Here is a 26,083-nt window from a genome sequence, read left to right as displayed (position 1 = left end):
CTGTTCGTTGGGAAACAAATATTTCTTACACAAGAAAGAAGAATTCAAATTTGGAAGTATTTTTTGAACTCTTTTGCTTTCAATAAATGACAACCTGCCTTTTTTAAAAAGGTTATTTCAGTCAGGACTAGGAAGAAGAAACAAAGACTTTTTAATTTACTCACATTCTATCTGTCTTTCCTTATCCAACTAATTTCCTTTGGGACAGGCAGAAGAGATGCATTTGAATAGTCCAGAAATTTCAAAATCTAAAATTGTTCTGGGGAAAGGTACTGTTGACATTCATGTCTGTATCATGATCATGCCCTCCTTCCTTGTACCTCTTAAAGCAAATTCTTAAGTTTAAAACCTAAAAGACCAAATCATTCAAAGGACTGACCTTTGAAATTTGTACACAAATAGTTCTCAATTTAAAGTACCGACATACAACTCATTTTATAGGACAACCACTTTATTACAAAGAATAAACAATGCTTTGAAATAAGATATATTCAATTATTTTTTCATTGTACAAAACGTCCATTTTCTTTGTAGAGATCACTGCAGTAACAGGCCATAAAACTATAACCACCTCAAATCAACCATCCTGAAATACCGGTTAACAATAGTATTGTTAACTACATCTCCAAAGTTTCTGGCTTGGTCATCACGTGGTCTACTTCAAACTAAATTCAAAGATATTGCTATAATTACTTTAAAACACAAAATGTAGGTTCTCATTCATTTTATTTCAAATTTCACAAAAACATTCTTAAGTTGTTGCAATATCTGCCACAGCTAGCATAACTTTTCTACTTATGTAGTCAGAACTTTCATGAAAAGTCTATCAAACCCCTTGAAATTTCTACAAATTTGATATTGTACTCTGATCAATGTGGATGTTTTGTTTACATGTATTTTAACAACAACAAATACGGAATAATGAGAACTTCTGATGCAGTTTCTCAAACAGCTAATTTCAATCATATCAAATAAATTTAAAAACTGGAACAGACATCTCAGTATATTTGTTCAACATCTAGCTTATAAGCAAATAAAATGTTTCTCTAAGATGACACTTAGGTGGGATTTAGACATTTTGCAAGTACAGTTCTGAGAAGCAGACCTCAATGTGCATTTTCACAGTGTATATAACGTAATTTAATTTTAAAGTAAAACTGCGAAGCACGGAACAGGAGATTTGCATTTGTTCACTATTCAAACATTACCCAACTGGGATAACGGAAGAGAGTGAAAACTTACATAAAGCCAGCTGTAAGTACACTTACACAGAAATCATATTTTGATTAAAAATACCACAGTTCTACCTTTGGTCATCGTGACACATCCTTTAAAAAATAAAATGTGCAAAGTATATAAAACCAAGTGCAAAAACTCCATCCATGGACGTACCCAACAGATTTTATTCTTAAATAATATCACTAAAAATCACAGCTACCAACCAACAAAAATCAAAGCCATAAATGTTTTCTAAAGGCATCTTTCACAGTACTAATAAGAAAAGCAAAGTTATACTTTTCTAGTTACAGCCTGCGTGTAAGTGGAGATTTTAGTTACTGGGTAGTGTCAAGGTCATAACTGATGAAGTAGACCATTATACTAAAGTTTTTAAGCCCATTTAACTTTGTCTGCAGGAAAAAACCCTACATAAAAATTCATGATGTGAATACTCAGCTTCAAATAAATCTGTTGAAATCAACACTATATGCACAAGGTTTTTTTCTTGTCAGATTTTCTATTGTTATGAGTAGAACTATTTTTACTACTCTTATGTCACAACCGGTTCTACAATGAAGATTTGTAAAGTCCCCAGTGCTTTTACATGGCATCACAGATTGTGGCAGTGTTAAAAAGGCCGTACCAGCACTTCCATTATAAACCCTGACTTTTAGAAGTCTAAAGTTTGGCCATAAAATTTACTTCAGCATATTTGGGTTATCCAATCTTTTATTGAGAATCTTTTGCCAAATATCTATGCCCCCATTAAAAACCAAAACAAAACAAAACCAAAACAAAACAGGTAAGTCCATTCTTAATTTTTAAGATTACATATTTACAGTACATGTTCTTAACACAAATGTAAGGGGAAAAGGCAAGTAATTCCACCTTGATGTATATTATTTTGGCATTGAAGGAAAAATTTAAAGTGCAAAGTATAAAACTTCATTGCACATGTGCAGTAACTCATTTTATAAAAATTATTAGATGCCTCAAAATCTATTCACCTAGTGGCCTCACACAATTCAGCCATTTTACTCTACACTTTGGTAAACAAATTATTTTTTTTAAATAAATAGCATTGAAATGTTTACATTTTTTCTATTACTGTGAACAAACATTTTCTTTAGCACAGGAATGGATCAACCTATTCCTAACAGCAGTGCTTTTTGAGCTAAATAACTATCTAATTAATGAAAAATTACTGATAAGTAAATGGGAGTATTGAACTGATTGCTTTACTTGTATATTCTACCAAACAAGCAGTTATGAAGACTAACTGGAATAAATATGTCATAAGAATTAGCATATAATATGTGCAAAACTGCTTACCATGTATTTTGACTTTGGTTAAATTTTTAGACTAAAATATTTCAGAAATGTTATGGAAGCAACACAAGCGATTACAAACATAAGTATGAGGTACATTAAATTCTTATTAGTGCAAAAAGCAAGCATATGCTGGAAGCAAAGCATATGGATTTAAAAAATGGATGAATCCTCATGAAGGGTTTAATATTAGACCAGAGAGGTCTCTTTGTAAACATTAAGAATATTTACAGATTTAAGATTTGTACAACTTCAAAAGGATAATCCAACTAATAGTAGTGCATTTACATTACATTTATATTTTTCAAAACAGAAGTGACAGTTTCCTAGTATTTGCATATCTTCAGGGAATGCCTTTAAAGATTAAAATATTTGTTACAAATAGTAGAAAAATCATTTCTTTACAAAAAGTACATATATTAAAATATTCTATACATTTTAAGATACTATAATAAATGGAAATGTTTGCCTTGCACTCGGATACCACAGTGATGAATGTGGTATAAGAACTTCAACTGAACAGAGAAAACTTTGTAAAGCCTCATTATCTGTGCAATGACATTTCGACACGGGCAATCTACAAAATCTTTGAAAACTGGCACAAGTGGCAGATAATCTTGTGCACCTGCAGTTGTAACAAATTTAAATTCTGCTTCAAGTGTCAATTTCAGATTTAAAAGACAGTGATATTTAAAATTTTAATCAAAATGGTTGTTGATAGAAGATAGTCAGTATCTAATTATTTACCTTCACTATAAGAATTTCTGTATATGGTAGTTCAACCTGAACAAGGCTGCATAATGCTGATGTTTAAAATGTAAAAAAAAGTGTTCATATAAATTTAAGATAAAAACAATGCAAAAATAAAATATTTGGAGCATTTACAAAATATTACAAATGTTAAACACTACATTTATAACTTGAATTTTATTATGGTGCTTCTATTTTGAACTTGATGTTTTCATTTCTGTGAAAAGAAGGAGACACACTATTATCTATATGAAGTCACGGAACGTTTAAGTGGTCTGACGCATTCAAACAGACCATATTCTTGAAGTTTGTATCTAGAGATTTCAGTATATAGATTATTGCCAAAACCCTCAAAGCAGGGCTGAAATAGTAAAACACCAAACTGAACTCTTCTACATTGTCTTCCCCCATATTAGAGAAACAGTTTTCAAGTGTGGACAACAGAGTTTTCTTATAGTTCACCTTTGGTTTGAGCCCTGCAATTGTTTTACTGGTTTAAATGTAAAAGCGAGAAAGTAGTAATGAGTGGCTCACTGTCTTCATAAGCCAAGACACGAACACAATTTTAGAAACCTTAAGAGAAAGCAGTGATTTCACTGCCCTTACTGGGTGAACAAAATCAGGGCACCTCATACAGAGGCAACAAATTACTCTCTCATTAAAGAGGAAAAAGGACAGAAGGAACCAATCAAAACAGTGGATGATACTAGTTAGTTGGCAGTGTCAGCAAGACAAAAATTTTGAAGTTGAAATGAAGCTAATTAGAATCTAAAGTTTGTTTGGGTTTTTTCTGTTAATGTATACCTGTGGGGTGAACCAATACATTGATTTAAGTTTTTTTTCCACTTTTCAGTTTTTACTTGTATCCAAATTAATAGAACAAGTTGTCTGAAAGTTTTAAGCTGAACTTAAAGACCAAATGTTTCTAAAAACTGTACAGATCATTCACGGAGAAGAGGTTTCCTCATGCATGCTGCTGAGGAAAAATGGACTCAACAACAGAAAAATGGTTTGATAAATAGTTTTCTCATAGTACAGATAAATCCCATTTAACACAACATTTGGTATCCACTTTACCTTGAAGCCATCGAACTTGTGTGGCTGGTCCATATCCTCTCTCATTCTTTGCAGAAATCCTGAACACTATAGCAGGCCTGGAGGTGTAATCAACATGGGCATTTGAAAGCTGTGCAGCAGTCACTACACATGATGTTTTAAGACCACAGTATATTTTCATAAATACAAGCTGATTTGGGTTTTCGTGTACTTGTGTGGTACGAATAGCTAAGTAAGCTGAATATTCCAAGATATTTCCAGAAGGTGAAACAGGTGGCTCCCATGAAAGATGAATACAGTCTACACTCTGGAGAAAAATTTGAAACATTATCTGCATAGTATCACAATGTGTTGAAACTCAACTGTCAATTAAGTACATTACATAAAGTTCCATTACCATTTAAGTGTCGTTATACTCTATGGAGAGTGAAAAGGCACAGTCTTATTCAGACCACCGGTCCTTACTTTACTTACACAAGCATTTACTACCTTTTACTCTTGATAGCAATTCTGAGCTAAAACAGGTATGGAAAACAGAAAACTTCTACTCTGGCTTATGCAAATCAAACAAAGAGCAACACAAACACCGTGATTCCAGATGTACAAATAAGGGGATATTTTGGGGAATGAGGTTGTGTAAGTGTAAATAATGGAAGAAACTATTTAAAATGTATTATTGGTAAGATAACATAAGTCAGAAAAAGCAGAGACTGATTTTCAGATTCCAAGTTGAATTTGTTGGGCTGACCATTAAAAAAACAAAAAACCCATCTTTTTATTTGTAAATGAACAAATTTAATACAGTCATTGAGACACAAATATTAAATTTCAATGTCATTTTAAGAACTTTTCAGAGCGACCAACATTTTAACAGGATTACTGCCTGATTTATAAAAAAACATTCTAAAACATCACCAATTCTTTGGATCTTTTAACGTGTTGTTGTCAGGCCTTTTCTTTTAGGCTGCAAGCACCTCAGGACAGAGACAGTTTAACACAACACTAAACAAAGTCTGTACTGATCAGAGAACTGAAAAGTAAGTGTTACCTGGTAATAATATTTTCTATCAACACCTCTCTCTCAGTGTTAAGTGTCTGAATGTGGTTCTTAACAAAAAGGCCACACCAAAAAAAAAAAACCAAAAAGTTACAGCAAGTAGAATTTACCCATCAACTTTTGACACTATATGCTAGGACAGTTTTTTTGTTTGTTTGTTTGTTTTTGTGTTGTTTTTTTTAAAGTAAAAATCCCAGAAATTACCAGATTAGGTTTGGGAGTCAACACTACACAAAGTGAAATCCTAATCAGCTTTCTCACCTTGGTGATTCTGACCGTTGAAGGTGCCCCAGGAAAACCAGGAATGCAGGTTTTAAATTCATTGACTTTACTGAAAGGGCCTACACCACAGCCATTAATTGCAGCAACCCTGAACCTGTACACAGTGCCTGGAAAGAGATCCTGTTTTTTAAGTAAACTGTAGTCTGGGACATCTGTATTTTCCACCTGAAAATTTAAATAATGCAAAATTCAAGTAAATAAGTCTACCTATAAAACACTAAAAATCACACCTAACCTAATGAATTAGCAGGTGGCAGGATCAGCTTAAGAAAAAACTAAATTTAAAGTGATTTTAGAAGTGTGCGTGAACAGTATATACACAGTGGACCCCAGAAGTTAGGTCAAACTGTTATAAGGGCTAAGAGTAGCCCTTATAACAGAAGCATTTAAGAGAAATTTATAATCCCCATAAGAATAAAGAAATCCTCAGATACAGTTTCACTGTGAAGTCTGCTCTGTTAAACAAGCCATAATATGCTGTATTCAGTGTGTTTTTTCATCTGATTATGGTCAGTGATAAAGGCAGGATACTGGACTAAACAGAAATTATTTGCTTTGGTAGGGAACACAGGGGTTGCCATACGTTGCTTTGTATTAGTGTCACAATTCTATTAGTTTTCTTTAAACAAACTAAATATATTTTTTTATTTCAGTAACTTACAAAAATTATACTAATTAAAGCACTGACCTACTGCAGAGGGATGATAGATAAGGTAAAAAACAGTTAAAACTGTAATCCCTATTTTCACTTCCTGAAAAATGCTTTTTGATTGCTTTCTAGCATTAGTGTAAGTGATTTTTTTAATTTTATTTTATTTTTCGGACAGTGAAGGGAATGGCACACGCAAGCTTTTTAAGTTATGCATTTGAAAAAAGGAACAGTCTTATGCCCAAGCTATTATATTTTGTCCATTAACTTTTTTTATTTCAGAAGTTGCTGTTTATAGTCATGAGCTATAACTTTGAATTGACATACAAATAAAGTTGAATAAATCTTAAAAGTCACTATGCTGCTAACCAATACAGAATTCATTCATTTGTTTAAGTAAGGACATGTGTAATGTCAAACAATGTTAATGAGTATTAAAGAGTCACATTTAAAGGAGAAGAGACCTCAGTGAATAAGTTTCAAGGTTGTATTTAAAAACAGATACTATATTAAAAAATATATAGCTAACCCACACAATTTCTTAATTTTGAAATCCAGTTGCAGGTTTCTACGTTTTCATACCTCCAGTAATCACACACAAAAAGTTCTTACTAGTTTGAAAATTTACCAGTTTGAGAGCTATTGCCTATGTAACACTGGCATAAAACTAGTAAAAACTTAAGTGCGCCTTCCCTATAATCATGCATTTTATTCGGCTGGTTGAAGATTTAGCCTCAGAAAAAGAACGTAAGTAAGCAAGATATCTGCCAGCATCCTGAATTAGGTTTAACTGTGGGTCCAGAACTCCTATTAGCACTAGCTCCTTCCACAGTGTACCAAACCAGGAAATTCCCAAACCTTTAGTCTCAACCAGTTAATACACATGGGCAACACATTCCAAAATTAAGAACACACGAATAGCACTTACCTTGTTGGAGATGCTTGATTTTTCTTCTGGCAACAAATAGTACTGGCTCACCAAAGCACTACTGCTTTTAAAAATTCCCACATCGTACCACTGTCGTTCTCTTGTTTTCACTGTTGCCATCTGTCTTAGTGGAGTAGTTTTCTAATGTTTGAGGAACACATTATATAGACCACCCATACTTTAACATAAAAAAAGTCACAGTTCATAAAACTAAAATATATGAAAAAAGAACTCCCAGTCACTCCAGTAAGTTACACTTTGTTGTACTTACAAAGAACAAATATACATTTATTACTCAAATGCAGTTAAAGTATTGAATGGTTAAACTTGTTAAAAACACTGGTATTTCCAAACACATGAGGTGGAAGGTATGCAGATAGTATGTGCCAAGACAGATATTTTACTAACATATTAGAAATACAAATAGACTGATGTTCTGATGCCATTTCTAAGAGTACTGCCCCAGAAAAGAGGTTCTTCTAGGAAGGACATTAGATTTTTTTTGTCACCTCTAAAGGGGCAAGTAGTTCTATATTAGCTCATCTTGCAGTTCAAAAGGAACTTAATTAAATTACCTATAGGTTTGAAACTGTGCAGTATGCCTGATCTAAAGTATGCAAGACTACATACTTCTATTTTAATCAAAGTACTAATTACAGGATGCATTTATGACCCTATTAGGCATACCAGCTATATACACATAGTTGTACTATACTGAGTGATAAGAAATGTGGTCCTAGAGTTGAAATGTAGTTCAGTTTCCTCCCACCTTTCCTGAGTAGTTGTTTCATTTACACTCTCTCAAACCAAACCATTTGCAACACAGAAGTTATTTTTTGAGAGACTGGATACAACATATAATTTTCATCTGTACCGTTCACCGCAATCTACTAAGCAATGCATCATGCTTTTCTTTCAAACAAAATATAACTATCTGGAGGGGCCTGAGACTAAGAACAAAGATCATCATTCATTATTATGCAATATCACATACTTACAGATAAGTGCACAGTCAAGTTATTTGTTTGACCAGTGCTGACTTTGGTTGAAGGTATTATAAAAGTAGTTTCAGCAACTAGAAACAAGAATTATATTAAAAACGTTAGTTCACATAAAACAATTGACATGTAAAGACAAATTCCATAGCTTATAAAATTTGTAAATGGATTTCAGTGACAAGTGTCTCTTGCAAAAGTCTATTCAGTATTTCAGACATAGTTTGGTATGTTTTACATGCAGTGCTATTTACAACCTGACAATTTTAATAGCTTTTTTAAACCAACTGTTGGTTTTAAATTTACAGAACAACTCTAAGGGTGTCCGGCGTTGCATGCCATTGCAGTTAAAATGGTAGCATCAATGGAGACTAGACCTACACAATTCTAAGGCAATGGCATTATTAGTAGTTATGGCCTAGAGTCATATATAAATTCTGTTTACAACAATATTGGACTATACACAAACAAATCAGACTGGAGCAGAAATTGCCCACCCAGTATGAACAATCTAAATGTTAAACCTAGGCAATGAATAATTTTAAATGTATTGCTCATGCATAAGGCTAAAGTTTTGTCATGGTTATTTTTAGTAAAAGTCAGGGACAGGTTATGGGCTTCCGTAAATATTTATTGCCCGTGACTTGTCCTTGACTTTTACTCACTGTGACAAAATGGGGATGGAGGAAGATCCAGCACCCACGGCTTCCCACCCCCTCTGCTCCTGAGAGCGCCAGGGTTCCCCTAGGCTGGCTGAGAGTGCTGGAGTGCCCCCCACCGTCTGACACCTCTAGCTGCCGCCCCAGGGCTGAAGTTGAAAATGTCACAGAGATCTCTGGAAGTCATACAACCTGAGCCTTACTCATTCATATCAGTACAGATCATGTGAGAACTCTAAACAAGGAATATAGAAAATAACCCACCAATTGGAAGAGAAAAAATAACTAATTCATTACATTATATAATTGTATTCAAGATTCAGACAACTCTAATTACTCCATTTGTATTCTGTGCTTACATGTCAAATTGTTAGAATAGTGCTTGTGTATGCAAGACATCACCAGTAGAGGGTCAACCAGTAGTTACTGCTCTCAGGCAATGGCAAATAGTTCATATTCACTTCCTTCTAGAAATTTTGTATTGGCATTGTTTATACATTGAGTTTACATAACCTGCTCATTTCAGACATTTCAATCATACATTAGGAGGTGGTCAGTCTAAAATAATAAATGTGATTAATTTAATTTCATTTGTGGTATGAGGCTTCCAATTTGGAAAGAAATTAAGATGATCTGAGGTCACCATTTGAATATATTGCATTTTTAGCCAGAAAAACACTGGAGCGCGCAAACGTGCACAGGCACCAAAGTTCGTGGCTACCATTATCTAAAAGGTGGATTTTTGTCAACTAGTAACGAATATCTGTAGCACTTTTCACCCACACAAATCAAAATGGTTTACAAAGGTGCGTAAGGATTATCCTCATTTTAAAGTGAGACCAGCGCAGAGATCTTTCAGCTTGCTCAGTATCATCAATGCCTCAACCATTATTTCAATCCCAGCCACTATTCAAAGATTACAAAATTTCCCACCACACTAGAAGTTGGATGGCCTTAGATAAATATGGCTCAAAATACAGTATGTGAAACACATTTCAAACCTTCAGATTTTGAACTGAATGTTGTTAGTGAAGTTTCATCTTTAACAACTGCCCCATTTGTACTTGATGACTCAGTTTTAACAGCCTGCTGGGTTACCATAGTTTGTGTGCTGGAGACAGTACTGGATACAGAAGCATCAGGATTTACAGTTCGTATGTCCAAGTCACGTAATTCAGCTACATTTGCTGAAGTCTGAGGACCTGCAATATGAAAAATATTAACTCAACTTCAATATTGATGTCAACTGATAAATATCAGCCTAATCTAGTTTTTCAGTCTGCTATAGGAATTGATGCTAGCCAGATCCACACTAGAATAAGTCTGGTTAGATCCCTGCCATACACCAACTTTGGTGTTATTTAATTAATATCAATTTCTCCCCCATACTAGTTGATTTATTTACACAAAACACAAAAACACCTAACTATGGACAGGTACATAAGATGCTTCTTAGTTCCTCGACTGATAAAATCGGCCCATCTGATTAAATTCTGTTATTCTGCTAAGCATTAAATCTGGGAGGTAAAAATTTAAACCATTGATCTAAAAGCAATTCTTAGTAGCAAAAACATCTGCAACCTTGAAATCCTAAATTTTTGCCAGTCCATGCAATTTAAGTGACTAGGAATATTATAAACTGTAGAAGTTAGTTTCTCAGTTGATACTTTCTATGCCAATTTTCAACATGTAGCAACAGACCTTTCTCTTGTAGAGAGCTATTTATAGCCAAGTATTTGTCATCATAATGACAGAAGTGAACACTTTATTCCTCTTAAAGCACAATAAACTAGGGACAAATTATGGTTTCATCTTTCCCCCCTGTTATAAATATGTACAGTAATAGATACTTTGTGAAAGGCTTAACTTAAAAAAAAAACCCACAAATATTCTTACTTTGCTATATTTGCAAGATTTTAACTCTAACTTTTCTTTAGTCTCTACTGAATAAACTCTTACCTAAAGTGCACGCTGGCAAAAGTGAGGGGGCATTTGACTCTTTGAATCCTCTAGAATCTAGATGGTTTTTCTTTGTAGCTTCTTGTGTAACTATGTTTTCAGGTTCAGTAATATTTTCTTTAGCTTCTAGTTTTAATAATGAATTAGATGAAACTTGTACCTATCCAAAAAGAAAGCAATTGTTTGTTTACAATAATTGTTAGAGTTTACAATTTGAGCTGCAAACATTGCAAGGAAATGTTTGTTCATAAAATCTTTCCACTGGAATTTCAAATAAAGATGAAAGTAATTAAACTTGTAAAACATAAGCTTTTCACAAAGTCTAAATTTGATCTGATAGCGTCCTTGTAACATTCAAAGCTCTATTTTGGAGACCACTAGTATTCTTAAATGAAAGTGCAAATTAAAAGTTATCATGTACATTTACTGTACATGTACAGTTTATTTGCAAATAATCACATAAAGTACAATTATGTAGGCTCAACTATATTCCAAAAAAGATTAAGACATTTTATTAGAAATCCCCCCTCCATACTCATATCAACATATAGTATTATTAAAGAAAACTTGTATTTCATTAAGATCCCCAATTAGTCTTGAGGAACAAGTTGTAGTCTTTAAGTGTCTTCAATTTTTGATTCCACACAAGTTCGCCTGTTTTTAGAGGCCTTAAACAGTTATGACCTAATCTAGATTTTTTTGAAAGTTTAAAGTCTTTTTAACCAGAATCTCTCTTTTAATGACCCTTCTTTTACTGGTAACAGGGCAGAAGGGAAGTCAGCTGTACACACACTGCTATTCACAGGTTTCCAAAGGCCATATTAGGAGTCAACTGCTACTAACAGGCTTCCAAATACCATATTAGGAGCCTGCTACAAAGAAAGGAATTTCACCAAGGCTCTAATAACGTAGCATATCCTCTCTGCCTCTCTGTACCCATTTTGCTGGGGCTTTGAGGACAAAGGAGATTTTCTTCTTGGTATCAGGCTCCCAGCTACCATAAAGTACTCAGTGCAACTGCAGCTTCCCTCTTGTATCAGCAACAATGGCTTTTCATGACCCTCCATTCAATCAGGAAGTGAGGTAGCATCATTAGAACAGAAGTAATGTAATTAAGCAGTTAATTTTTTAGCTTAAAAATATTTCAGACTTTTTAAAATTGGCAAATTAGGGTGGGAAGTGAGACCATCACTAAAACTTTGTCCTGATTTGAGAATTTTCAGTTTACACTTACATTATTAGGAACCATGTGATTTGTTTGGCTGTGAAGATCCAGCTTGATTCCTGGAGGAAGGATGATAGTCATTGATTATAGACTTTGCTGCTGAGTAGAACCACCTTACAGGTAAACAAAAACAAATACCCATTGATTCTATGAAGCATTAAAATGCTTTATATGGAGTCTATTTTATCCCAGTGAGTGAGCGCCAGAGCAGTATGAAGGTGCTTTTGTGTAAATGAGAATCAGGCCCTTTGTCTTATTGTCAAAATCTCTGTTTCTACTTACAGTAGCACTAAGTCTGAAATGAAACTGTAAGAGCAAACAAAATCAATGGAAATCCTTTTCCCAATACCTTCTCCTTCAAGTCACATACAAATAGGATGTTAAACTTACCTTTGAACTCATTCCCCACTACTTCATGTACTGGCCAAAGTCGCAGCCAGATTTCAAGGTATCATATAGCAAAGTACAAAATCCATTCTGAGCATGGATTGTATTTTCCTGCCTCATATCAAATGTTTCACTCTGTAAGACACTTCCAGGCTCATGAAGTTCTAGCTTACATCAAGGAACCACTCCATCATTCAGCCAACTCGGGGTCAGGAAGCACAAGGGTAGTTTAAAACGAGATTTTCAACTCTTGAGTTGCAGTGTGTGCACTCCCTAGGCACAGCCAAGGATCTGGGTCTTTATCTTACATTAATTTTAAAATGGATAGTTAAATATGTATCTACAGGAACCTTTGTAGAAATGTAGTTTCATCTAAGGGAAATATTGCAGTACTACCTTGTGAACTCAGCAGTGCAGTCTCAGGAACCACAGTTCCACCAGTCACCATAGGGGCTGGGGAGTCAGCATTTAACTGAAGAAGATATCCTTCAACTGTAGGAACTTCATCCCATTTTACTTGAAAAGAATTAGTTGTAGCTCTGATCAGCTGTACCTGCGACGGTGCTGATGGTTTCTCTAAAAGACACCAATTAAATATAATTGGAATATTTAAAGCTGCTCTTTCATTGCAGTTCAAATGATATTTCTGTAATGACAGTACATCAACGGTTCTCATTTCTCCAAATACATATGGCATAGGCTACGCGACAAAAAAGCATTTTTCAAACAAGTTATAAAATAAAGCCAGAAAATACTAAATTGTCTCTCTTGAGTGTCATACAAGGCACATTTTTTGAAGTCTCATGCCAGCAGAAAAATCAATGAGGTTTTAGGCTGCATATGCAGAGGCATCACTTCAAAGATCATGGACAACAGAGACTCCCTAGATAGCTTTATTGACAATGCACCTGAAAGACTGGTCTAAGTATCTCTAGCACTGAATGCAATTGGACAGAATTCAACAAAAATGGCTATGAAAAAATGTGAGAATATTATTGCTTCATTAAGCAACTAAGAGTGGAACACAACCTTTTACAAGTACCTGAAGCGTTCAAACACCAAATATAGCAATTGTTTAGTGTGGTGAAAGAGGTAGCCGCAACAATAAAGTGAAATTAAGGAAAATTTAAAGTGCACATCAGGAAAAAACTTACAAAATGTTTAGATAATATACTCTTTAGCATCTTGTACTCAAGAATCTTAGAGGTATTTTATTGAATTTAGCCTCATAAAACATCTTTGCACGCCTGTGGGATTTGAGGCCTGTGAAACAGAACATTGTTTTTCGCAGAAAGCCATAACAATAATCTTTAAATGCATCAACACTGAAACAATATTTTACTAGAAAAACCTGAGATTTAAAAGTTCACTAAACTTGCTATAGATTAAAACTTCCAAGCAGGTATGATGCCAAGTTTCTATATTGTAGTAAGATGTACAACATATTATAGTACTTTTATTATGTTCTTACTCACCTGTATCTAAATACCAAAGATCCTTGCAGCAAACTTGATTATTCCAAGCTTTTCTGTAACCATCTCTACCACTCCAGATGTACAGACGAGTGCCGACTGCCACAGCACAGTGTCCAGCTCTTGGCCCGGGTAACAAGTTCTTTTTGTCTTCCTGACAATCTGAGATTAGACCGATCCATTCCGTGGTATCTAGTAAGTGAAACTTAAAATAATCAGTACCATTCAATAAGTGTTTTCAAAACAAGAAATACAGATAATAATCCATCTAACTAGTCAAAGGGAAAGTGATTGTCTATGAGACTATACATGTGTTTACATTTACTCATTTGAATCATTAATGGTTCGAATATTCTCTAACCTCTGAAGTTAGACCAGATATCATCTACATTGCAGACAAGTCATTTGAGCCCCCACTCCCCCACTGATCAGCCCCCACTGATTTGTATCATATATGATCTACAAATGTGTCTCCTGGCAAACAAATATAATTGAAGCCATTTTCCTGATCTTTGGTTGCATCATGTGAAAATGTAGAGTAAAAAGGTATGGGTCCTAAGGTAGCTCAGTGTGCATAACTAAAAGACAACAACCGTGTCTTAGAGTACAGGAATATAACAGAATACAGAACCTATTGGGGAGTTACCCCAGCATTGTTCTGTATTTACAATGCTGCTGACTTCTTACAACTAGGGCTGCTGATTAATCGCAGTTAACTCACGCAATTAACTTAAAAAAATTAATCGTGATTAATCGCAGTTTTAACTGCACTGTTCAATAATAGAATGCCAATTGAAATTTATTAAATATTTTGGATGTTTTTCTTCATTTTCATATATATTGTATTCTGTGTTGTAACTGAAATCAAAGTGCACATTATTTTTGCTTATAAATATTTGCACTGTGAAAATGATAAAAAAAATAGTATTTTTCAATTCACTTTATACAAGTACTGTAGTGCAATCTCTTTGTCGTGAAAGCGCAACTTACAAATGTAGATTTTTTTTTTTGTTACATGACTGCACTCAAAAACAAAAGAACGTAAAACTTCAGCGCCTACAAGTCCACTCAGTCCTACTTCTTGTTCAGCCAATCATGAAGACAAACAAGGTTGTTTACATTTAAGGGAGATAATGCTGCCCTCTTCTCACTTTCTGGTGATGTTGTAAATAAGAACAGGCATTTGCATGACACTTTTGTAGCCAGCATTGCAAGGTATTTACATGCCAGATATGCTAAACATTCGTATGCCCCTTCATGCTTCAGCATGATTCCTGAGGACATGCTTCCATGCGGACGACGCTCATTAAAAAGAAAAAAGCGTTAATTAAATTTGCGACTGAATGCCTTAGGGGAGAATTGTATGTCCCCTGCTCCGTTTTACTCACATTCTGCCAAGTAATTCCTGTAATAGCAGTCTCGGATGATGACCCAGCATGTTGTCCATTTTAAGAACACTTTCACTACAGATTACACAAAATGCAAAGGTACCAATATGAGATTTCTAAAGATAGCTACAGCACGGTTTAAAAATCTGAAGTGCCTTCCAAAATCTGAGAGGGACGAGGTGTTCAGCTTGCTTTCAGACTAACACTCCAATGTGGAAACTACAGACCCCAAACCACCAAAAGAGAAAATCAATCTTCTGCTGGTGGCATCTGACTCAGCTAATGAAAATGAACATGTGTTGGTCCACACTGCTTTGGATTATTATCAAGAAGAACCCGTCATTACCATGGATGCATATCTTCTGGAATGGTGGTTGACACGTGAAGGGACATGTGAATCTTTAGCATATCTGGCACGTAAATATCTTGCGATGCCAGCTACAACAGTAACATGAGAACATCTGTTCTCACTTTCTGACACTGTAAACGAGAAGCGGGTAGCATTATCTCCTGCAAATGTAAACAAATTTGTTTGTCTGAGTGATTGGCTGAGCAAGTAGGAGGACTGAGTGGACTTACAGGCGCTAAAATTTTACAATGTTTTATTTTTGAATACAAGTTTTTTTGTACATAATTCTATATTTGTAAGTTCAACTTTCATGATGAAGAGATTGCACTACAGTACTCATATTAGGTGAATTGAAAAACCACTATTTCTTTTGTTTTTTTACAGTGCAAATACTTGTAATCAAAAATAAATATTAAGTGAGCACTGTACACTTTGTATTCTGTGTTGTAATTGAAATCAGTATATTTGAAAATGTAGAAAACATCCAAAAATATGTAAATAAATGGTATTCTATTGTTTAACAGTGTGATTAATCACACATTTAATCACAATTAATTTTTTTAATTGCTTGACATCCCTATTTACAAACATGACATCTGTTATCCAGAAAGTATTTTTCATGAATTAAATGTACACCCAGATCAGTGGAGAGCTTGAGAGTAAAACATGTGCCAGGTGGGATGTGAAACTGGTGTCTAGTTCTAAAGTCACCTAAGACTATTTTTTAAGACTTTACTCATAGGTTTACATGTGTTAAAACAAGTGTTCAATTTATCATTATTATCAAAAAGGGCAGAAACACTAACCCAAATTTAGATAAGAAAATGAACTGGTACACTTCCATTCACCATCACAAGCAGAAATCTCATCCTCCACTGTCTGTGGAACCCATCCACCAAAAACATACATTCTAAAAATAAGGGAAGAAGGATGGGGAAAAAAAAAGAAAGCTAATTAACAGTGTTCCCAGGCCTGTTGCATCGTTCCATCTCATTATATACTCCATGACAAAACAGAATATTTACAGGACTTCAGTGTCTCAATCGTAGTTTACAAGAGTTTGTTTATGCCCCACAATCTCTTTCTAATCGGTGCTGTTACAGGTCTATAGATATCAAAAGTGTTGAGCAAAATAACTACGAGAAATATTCCACATTAATACACCTCTGGCATATTTCTTATCTCAATAAAGGCAACTGAAACTGCTAGGTATTTAGAAGTTAAAAATCTAAAGTAAAAACACAACTTCTACAGCCCTTCCATGTATTGTTCACAACAGACCATTTTAAAAGACTATCAGATATCAGAATTAGAAATGTGTTGTATGAAATACAATCTGATAACATTTTTTAGGAATAAAAAAAATCAAAAGTTGTGATCTTGTCTCAGAGGGCACTCTTCTTCTTCCCCCACCCCATATATACAACCTGTAAGGTGATATAAATTGGAAGCAAATATATTTACTTTGATAAAGCTATCTGATGGACTGAGTTATGCTACTTGGTAGAAGAGTAATCTAGGGCAGTGGTTCTCAATCAGGGGTACACATACCACCGGGAGTACTCAGAAGTCTTCCAGAGGTACATCAACTCATCTATATATTTGCCTAGTTTTACAACAGGCTACATAAAAAGCGCTGGCAAAATCAGTTCAAACTAAAATTTCATACAACTTGCTTATACTGCTCTATATACTATGCACTGAAATATAAGTAAAATATTTATATTCCAATTGATTTATTTTATAATTTTATGGTAAACATGAGAAAGTCAGCAATTTTTCAGTAAGAGTGTGCTGTGACACTTTTGTATTTTTATGTCTGATTTTGTAAGCAAGTAGTTTTTAAGTAAGATGAAACGGGGTACGCAAGACAAATCAGACTCCTGAAAGGAGTACAGTAGTTCGGAAAGGTTGAGAGCCACTGATCTAGAGGGTAAAAGAACATACAGCAATTTTCCATGTTTTAAGTATTATTTTGTATAGTTATACAAAGGGACCAGGGAAAGAATTAGATACATGCATGACTCAGTCTGATTACATGATTCAGAATACAGAATTCAGTTTTGTTGATGGAAGTTTATGGGGTTGCGTGTGTGCGCGCAAACATGCACGCTCCTGTGCGTATATATTTCCACAGCACTTTGATGGCCTATGAAACGAAAGAGTAATGATCAAGCTCTACCTCTCCCCCTAAATTGTTATCAGCAGTATTGCCTGGAAAAATCTATTCAAGCTAAATGTTATAGATACTACTAAGTAACATCAGTCTTTTTTAAAATATCACTCTAAAGTAAAGCATTTCAACGTACACTTCCCCCCCCCTCCGACTCCCTACTATCATTCAGTATCTGGAATGTTTCTCTCCCACTTCTTTCTTCAGCTCCAGCATATTACAATATTGAAGTTCCTACAGAGTAATAGAATGACCCATCTTTCAGATGATTTTATGTGTTACCATATGTTCAAATATCACACTACCCTGTTTTATGGATTATCATTCTGCATTTGCAAAAGCGCATGGGTGGTTATTTACATGTATTAAAAGCCATCTCTATTTTCATGAGTTTTTGAAATTTGTTAAATGTTATGGCTTAAGGTAAAAAGCAGTGAAGTTAATACAGAAGACTATGTGCCTACTACTGAAAGAGCTTTAAAACTACAGTCTACCAATAAACAGATCCGAGAAATTACCAACCAGCAGCTTGTCTCCACTAGAACTAGAAGGATGCGTTGGGCATATATGGGACATGTACTCCGGATGCCAATATGCAGGCTCCCACATGATGCTGTTAAGTGGAAGCCAACTGGTGTGAGGAAATGAGGATGGCCAAAAGAAACCTTAAGACCACCCTTTAGCAGAAGAGTTGATTTCAATACCACAGAGCAGACAGAAGCAGCAGCTAATGACAGAGAGGAATGGAAGAGACTAGTTTCTGCCCTGTGCACCAACATTAGCGTGAGAAGGATGTAATAATAGTAGTAATACTACTAAAATTCACTAACAGCCTTAATTTAGATGATGGCATATTGCTGTCTCCATAGATTCCACGAAAGCACAACATCCAGAAGAGCATTCCACAAGGCCAAAGCTGTTTATGTTGTACAGTGGTGCGTAAGGGTAATCCAACACAGAAACACTATATCGTCATTCTCCTACTAGGTGTACCTTTCTATAGTTGAGCTTTTAACAACAGACATACTTGTTTCCTATTACATTAGCCGTATGGAGACTGCGAGGAAGTGGCACCGTCCCCTTAGTTTCTGGTCTTGACCAGGTCATGGTTTCTAAAAAAAAAAAAAAAAAAAAAAAAGATAGCAGCATTTCAGTAGAGTAATAAATATATTCGATACAGCAATTTGTGCATATCACTTCCTAGATTTCAGGAAATACTGTGCATGTACCTACTATTAATTAGATTTTAACAAAGCAAAAGGTAGCCCCTTTCAAGCTAATTTCTATCTTCATATTTATAGTTTTTTAGTAACTTCACACTAAGATGATTTTTATGTTAACTGTCCTTTTCAGATTTATATAATACGTTGACAAACCTGTTTACCAATTTGAAATTGAGATTATAATCCCAATTTCACTAAGGCTACTCAATTTTTAATTATTTTGGTAAGAATATTTAAGATTTCCTAGTAAAACCAATGATCTCGGTGTGCAAGTGAACGTTGCAGCATGTTAGTGGTAAAAGTAATAGTCATAGAAGTCTGACACATTTTGTGCCACTGAATAAAATGGCATTAAGACTATACACTGGATGTCATTAAATCATGTGTTAACTACAATTATATATCAGATCACTAATTGTCATAGGGTTTCACTTTTCCTCAACACCAGACATGCACTTCAGCTGATTCACACACTGACTGAACTCACCTATGTCAAGCTCCCAAAGGTCATTAAGTCGACAGCCACACATCCCTCCAAAAATATACATCTTTGGATTTCCCAAATCTTTTCTGCAATACACAATGGCTGTGTGGGATTCTCGAGGAGAAGGCAAGATCCCTTTGGTCATTGGAATGCTCCAGCCTATGACTCCAGAACCATGTTGCAGCTCCAGTTCATAGAAATCATTTAAATATCTAGTGTAAAATTAGGAAGATATTGAAAAATATAACTGAAGGATTATAAAAGGGAACATTGGTGCATTTTAGACCCCGCCCAGCACTTTTACTTGTTTTTTCAAAAGGTTATCATAGCAGACGGCTATAATGATTTTATTTTTACAGTATCCATCAAACGTTTGATGGTAGGGGCCGTACAAACAGAATAAAAACAAAGTCCACAAAATAGCATCCTTTTTAAACACAAGCAAAAAAGAGGAAGGTCCAATTTATAAAAAGGAAGCTAAACATAGGGCCAGTATTCGTTTTAAAAAGTAGGTTTTAAAAATACTGAGATGATATTTAAATGTAAGGAGGGACAAAGTATGGGCAGATTTCAGGCACAAACTGTACATCGAAGAAAGTCTGCTTTCATTCCATTTTTGACATCTGGCATTCCACAAAAAAGCCATATTCAAAAGTGACACCAAGATTCTTAGCATGATTCAAATTTCCTCAGCACCATATCCACATACCCTATGATATGGTGCATCAGCAGAATATGAGCAGAATGCCCTCAGGTTGGTCAGTGAAGAGGGAATTCACCGTTTATTGTTGAATTAAATGAAATCCACTTATTGCAAGTTACTTTTAGAGAACTGTCTGAGTTCTGATACTTGTTTCAGTCAAATCTTGTTTAATAGGGAGAAGAGAGTTTTGGCACATTACTGCAGCTAGCCAGTTGCAAGTGGTCTTAACTGCCATTCACTGTGGGGGAAAAAGTATTTTCAGCTTTGGTATCCTGTGTGTGTTGATTTAAAATTAACTGTACTTTGAAGTGTTTGTATATGCAGCACATTCCATGGTTCTCCGCAACATTTTGTGAACAAAATCTTCCAACCCAAATCCATTGAAGCAGGAAGACTCATGGGAACTTCCATTAAAGTAATTTAAATTAAAAAATACTACTCGCATGCCAAAGCACTGTATAAAGATATGTAAAGGTATAGCTACATTGTAATTAAACACCTGTGGCTGGTCCATATCAGTTGAATCGTGCTTGTGGGTCTCTGGCTAAGGGGTTGTTTAATTGCAGTGCAGAAGTTCAGGCTTGGGGTGGAGCCCAGGCTCTGGAACCCTCCCAGCCTGCAAGATGCCAGAGCCCAAGCTCCAGTCTGAGCCAAGGCACCTACATCACAATTAAACAGCCCTGAGCCTGAGTCCCAGTCAGTTGACATGTTCAGCAGCAAGTGTTTAATTGCAGTGTAGACAGAGAAACATCAGATGACCTTTTTGGGTACCAGGAGATCGAAGGTAAGAGACTACTGTTCAGAAATTTAGTAGCTAATCCTGGAGTTCTGCAAAACGGCACTCTATTTAGCTTCCACTGCAAATATGTCAGAGTTTCGAACCAGTTATCTCTGCAACAAGCCTAATGGGAAGACTATAGCAAAGCCCCTTTATTGCGCAAAGACTATCTAACATGCATTTCTAGTAATTCCATCACTATCATCTGGGACATGAAAAAAATTTCTTCTAACCGTTCAGAAGCTTTTTTGGTTTGTGTCTTGTTACATCTATTATTTACATATTTTGATCAAACACGATCAGCATACCTGGGAATGTTATTGTTTGAATCTTCACTTTCATTTGCCAGGCCACCAAATAAATAACACTTGTTACCATATAAAGAAAAGCTGTGGCCAAGTCGAGGACAAGGTGGTGAACCAACAGACGGAGACTGAGGTTTTACTTTTTTCCACAGCCATCGACTTGCCTTAAAGGGGGCAGGGGGAGGGAAAAAAGACAACTTCAGAAATCAAATCTGCTCACATACTATCAATAAAGTGTAATTTGAGAATCAAGATATCATCATGGACTATTCTTTGCATATTTTCTGTATAATCTTTAGTTGAGTATTAATTTATTGAATATTTCCTGATACCCTCCTAAATCTAACAGGAATAAAGTTAAGTAACAACTGATAATAAATTAATGAAGTAAAACCTAATGACATTAAACATTTTCATTTTATGTTCCATTTTCAAGATTTAGTTCTTCTCTCCTCAACAGAACACACAATGCTCATCCATGCCAGCTTTCTGAGAGCCGCAGCCTATCAGATCATGCCAAACTCAATGTATTATTTCACTTAAATAGAAGCAGAATCTGCTGCATTTATCCATTTTGCTAAAAATCTTTAAAACTGAAAGGTCTTTATTGCGTTTCTTACCTGTAATTCATATAAATCATTACTGTATCTTCCATATTCAACCATTCCTCCGAACACTAGTATTCTGGTGCCATCGCAGACAAATCCATGGGCTGCACAGCCTGGAGGAATATCTCCTCTAACAGCAGGAAGAAACCACTGATTTGTAGCTATAGTATAAAAAAAAAATTTTAACACCCAGAGGGAATTGATGCTCCTTTAACAACTCTGCCATCAAAAGAGGGACACACAAGAGACACTTTTTCTTCTTTTCTGACTGTAGGTGGCTCTCAATAGGAAAGGATAACAATAAAGAGGTTATAAAATAAAAAGCAAGTCAATCCACGGAACCACCACCACATTGATCACTGCTCTGTGAAACAGGTGTTACTGAACATAAACACTGGCAAGTCAAGTGTAATTAGTCAGGCCAAAAAAGAATCTGCACAGCAACAAGCAAAAGACATAAAAATCTAACAGTAAAATTTTTTAAGCACATCAGAAACAGGAAGCCTGCCAAACAATCAGTGGGGCTACTGTACGATCAAGGTGCTAAAGAAGCACTCAAGGAAGACAAGGCCATTGCAGAGAAGTTAAATGAATTGTTTATATCAGTCTTCACTGCAGAGGATGTGATGGAGATTCTCATACCTGAGACATTCTTTTTAGATGACAGATATGTGGAACTGTCCCAGACAGAGCATACAAGGTCAAAGTGGGTAACTGTCCTGCCCAAGCTCTCACAATGAGTCACTGGCAGATTCAATAGTAGTAGTTCTGGCTTCCTCTACAGTTATAAAAGAAAAGGAGTACTTGTGGCACCTTGGAGACTAACAAATTTATTTGAGCATAAGCTTTCGTAAGCTTATGCTCAAATAAATTTGTTAGTTTCTAAGGTGCCACAAGTACTCCTTTTCTTTTATAACTGTAGAGGAAGCCACAAAGTGGCTGTTAGTCTGTATTCACAAAAGAAAAGGAGTACTTGTGGCACCTTAGAGACTAACAGGGCTGCTACTCTACAGTTATACTAAGTTCTAGATCACACACTCTCTGCCCCTGTCAACACTAGAGAACCTTTTGAAAAAATTTCCACTATTGCCAACACCAGTTCAGATTAATCGAATTTAGCAACATTCAGAGTTTTAGTGCAGATGTGGTTTCCATTACTAACACTGTCTTTAGCGCTATGTCATCTAGCCCTCCTATGACAAAGTCTTGCTAGATTGGTGCAGAAATTGAATTAATGTTAACAACTGCAGGGAATTCTTCACAATTATCCCTAGTGAAGACATGGCCCAGGTAACTAGTAAAAGTCTCTCACACTGGTCATACTCACTAACTTCCACACTGACTCCTCCCAAAGAAAAGACATCTTTCTACTGTCACAATGAAATAAAGGTCAAAGTCACATACCCTTTTACTACCATACAGTGTTTTAAAGGGACACTATCAATTTGACATCTAGTCAGTGTTAAAAAGTTTCATTATATTTACCCCAACCAGGAATACATGTACATTTAAATTTTCTTATTGTAAATATTTTTCTCCCCTTTGACTGTCAGCTTCCACACACACACACACACACACTCACAAACAATAGGGGAAACTAATTCTACAAGAAATACTGTAAATACACAAAGTAAAATGTAAACAACACTTTCCCCAATCATATGTTATTTATAACAATATGGTAGATTAAGACATTTTAAAAAGTGGGGTTTTTAAACTGACTGCATCTGTTTAAGTGTAGCAAAGTCATATCTGCAAGTTGGTATGGAAAAATTTTGCTCAGAAGAAAATCTAACATTTCTCCTCTGAATGAACTACCTTCAAAATATTTTCACAATCCTGACTTCAGCTAAAATGCAGTCACAAAAATCATACAACCATTTCTTTGCTATTTATATATGTTTCTATAGTACTTAAATTTGGAGAGGGAAAATGATGGTCTAGCTCTCATTTTCTCAACTTGGGTGTCCTTTAATTCTTATCCCAACCAGCAGTAGCGAAAATTGATTTGAAAATTGATTTGAAAATTGAAAATTGATTTGAAAATTGACAGCCTACCTAGTCCCCATCTCAGGTCACGCACTGAAATTCTACACAACTATCCCAGTTGGAGGGGATTCTGTGCAGTGTTTCAGTATCTAATCTTTTATGAATAAAATTAATCTTCAGGAGTTGCTGTCTGAAAAAACTCCCAATGCAGCCACATTCACTTTGCTAACCCAGATCCATTTCTCTTCATATTCAATGCCCTGAGTTGCCACCAGAAGGAACAAGTGGGATTTGGCGGATGGAGAAGAGACAAGAGCAATAAACTGGTCTCCACTTGCTCAACAGGCACCTTCTCAGTCAATTCCATCCAATCCTTCCGATCTACAGAGGAGGCTATGACAGATTCACACCTAGGGACGTAACTTCCTTTGCCTTAGAAGAGGCAGTAAATCCAGCCTCGGCATTCAAATGCTGGCACAACGCCAGCAGGACCCAAATCTAGGGCAGATGTTTCTCTCAGCGGCCTGCAGCACAGACAACAGCAGCTGCCGCCAGACACCCAGGGCTGGAAGCCCACGTCCCACAGAAATCAGCGGAGCAGGGATAGAAAACATCCCTCCCGAGCCCCCACCCCCGTGCACCTCCCCCTCCCCCCATATGCACCCGCACTCATGGCTCCCTTGGGAGATGAGCCCAGCCCGGCCGTGGCGGCGGCTCCTGACCCGTCCCCCACGGGCCGCGCCCCATACCCGTGTTGTAGACGTGCAGCTCGTCCGCGATGCCCTCGTTGCCACCCCCGAAGATGATCACCAGCTCGCGGATGGCCACGGCGCGGTGCCCGTGGCGGGAGCGGGGCACCGGCCCAGTGGAGGAAGGGACCCGCCTCCAGCTCAGGCCAGCAGCGGCGGCGGCCGCCGCCATCTTGCCGCCACTCCCACAATGCACCGCGCGGGCGAGGGGTGGCCGCGGGGAGGGGGCGAGAAGAGGAGGAGTTTGGGCTGCGCGCGCAGCAGCGGCAGCGAGGGAACGTCCCTTCGGTTGCGTCAGGCACACGCCGGCGTAGAGTGTGGGGCGGGAAACTGCTCCCTGCTGGGCTGTGGTGCCTGTGAAAGAAAAGGAGGACTTGTGGCACCTGAGAGAGACGAGCAAATTTATTTGAGCATAAGCTTTCGTGAGCTACAGCTCACTTCATAGGAATGCATCGGATGCAGTGAGCTGTAGCTCACGACAGCTCATGCTCCAATAAATGTGTTAGTCTCTCAGGTGCCACAAGTCCTCCTTTTCTTTTTGCGAATACAGACTAACACAGCTGCTACTCTGAAAGCTGAGCTGCCTGTAGCGGTTACTGATGGGTAACAGAGTGTAAGAAACTGCTATTGTAAACAGCTTTTACCTGAGGTAGCAAATGCCTACAGATAGCAATGTGTCCCCTGCACTCAGGGCAGGATAAAGTATTATCACAGAATCATAGGGATCTCCGAGAAGTCATCTAGTCCAGTCCCCTGCACTCAAGGCAGGACTAAGTGTTATCTAGACTAGACCATCCCTGACAGGTGTTTGTTCATCCTGCTCTTAAATATCCCCAATGATAGAGATTCCACAACCTCCCTAGACAATTTATTCCAGAGTTTAACCACCCTGACAGTTGGGCAGTTTTTCCTAATGGCCAACCTAAACGGCCCTTGCTGTAATTTAAGCCCATTGCTTCTTGTCCTATCCTCAGAGGTTATGAAGAACAATTTCTCTCCCTCCTCCTTGTAACAACCTTTTATGTACTTGAAAATTGTTATCACGTCCCCTCTCAGTCTTCTCTTCTCCAGACTAAACAAACCCAATTTTGTCAGTCTTCCCTCACAGGTCATGTTTTCTAGACCTTTAATAATTTTTGGTGCTCTTCTCTGAACTTTCTCCAATTTGTCCACATCTTTCCTGAATTGTGGCATCCAGAACTGGACACAGTACTCCATTTTGAGGCCTAATCAGTGTGGAACAGAGCGGAAGAATTACTTCTCATGTCTTGCTTATGACACTCCTGCTAATACATCCCAGGATTACGTTCCCTTTTTTTGCAGCAGGGTTACGCTGTTAACTCATATTTAGCTTGTGATGCACTGTGA

At 36.5% G+C, this 26,083-nt stretch overlaps 1 protein-coding gene across 2 annotated transcripts; it reads right to left on the bottom strand.

The window, feature by feature from the left end:
- Window positions 1-433: 433 nt before the first annotated feature.
- Window positions 434-24,906, bottom strand: HCFC2 (host cell factor C2). 2 transcript variants are annotated; one of them, XM_048831752.2, is made up of 16 exons: window positions 24,716-24,906; window positions 21,990-22,138; window positions 21,373-21,533; window positions 19,587-19,795; window positions 18,904-18,988; window positions 16,510-16,613; window positions 13,970-14,158; window positions 12,891-13,070; window positions 12,117-12,166; window positions 10,883-11,042; window positions 9,925-10,125; window positions 8,268-8,344; window positions 7,270-7,410; window positions 5,672-5,857; window positions 4,375-4,660; window positions 434-3,514 (listed from the first exon to the last, which is right to left on the bottom strand). In XM_048831752.2, the coding sequence occupies exons 1-16, from the start codon at window positions 24,885-24,887 to the stop codon at window positions 3,489-3,491; spliced, it is 2,376 nt and encodes a 791-aa protein (XP_048687709.1). In that variant the 5' UTR covers window positions 24,888-24,906; the 3' UTR covers window positions 434-3,488. The 2 variants fall into 2 exon arrangements, with proteins under 2 accessions (XP_048687709.1, XP_048687699.2); XM_048831742.2 differs by lacking the exon at window positions 434-3,514 and having other exon boundaries at window positions 3,521-4,660.
- Window positions 24,907-26,083: the final 1,177 nt, after the last annotated feature.

Source organism: Caretta caretta, chromosome 1 (assembly GCF_965140235.1).
Source record: "Caretta caretta isolate rCarCar2 chromosome 1, rCarCar1.hap1, whole genome shotgun sequence".
NCBI classification, from domain to species: domain Eukaryota; kingdom Metazoa; phylum Chordata; order Testudines; family Cheloniidae; genus Caretta; species Caretta caretta.
Note: the sequence above shows the minus strand (reverse complement) of the source record. Positions and strands in the feature narration are given on the sequence as shown.

What these genes read in the sequence shown, in the direction of transcription:
- HCFC2 (XM_048831742.2), bottom strand. Translation starts at nt 24,887, where the DNA reads ATGGCGGCGGCCGCCGCCGCTGCTGGCCTGAGCTGGAGGCGGGTCCCT. An exon ending in ATTCAGTTCAAAATCTGAAG is followed by an intron (nt 8,345 to 9,924) that starts GTTTGAAATGTG and finishes TCTTGTTTCTAG; the next exon opens with TTGCTGAAACTACTTTTATA. An exon ending in CAACGGTCAGAATCACCAAG is followed by an intron (nt 4,661 to 5,671) that starts GTGAGAAAGCTG and finishes ATTTTTCTCCAG; the next exon opens with AGTGTAGACTGTATTCATCT.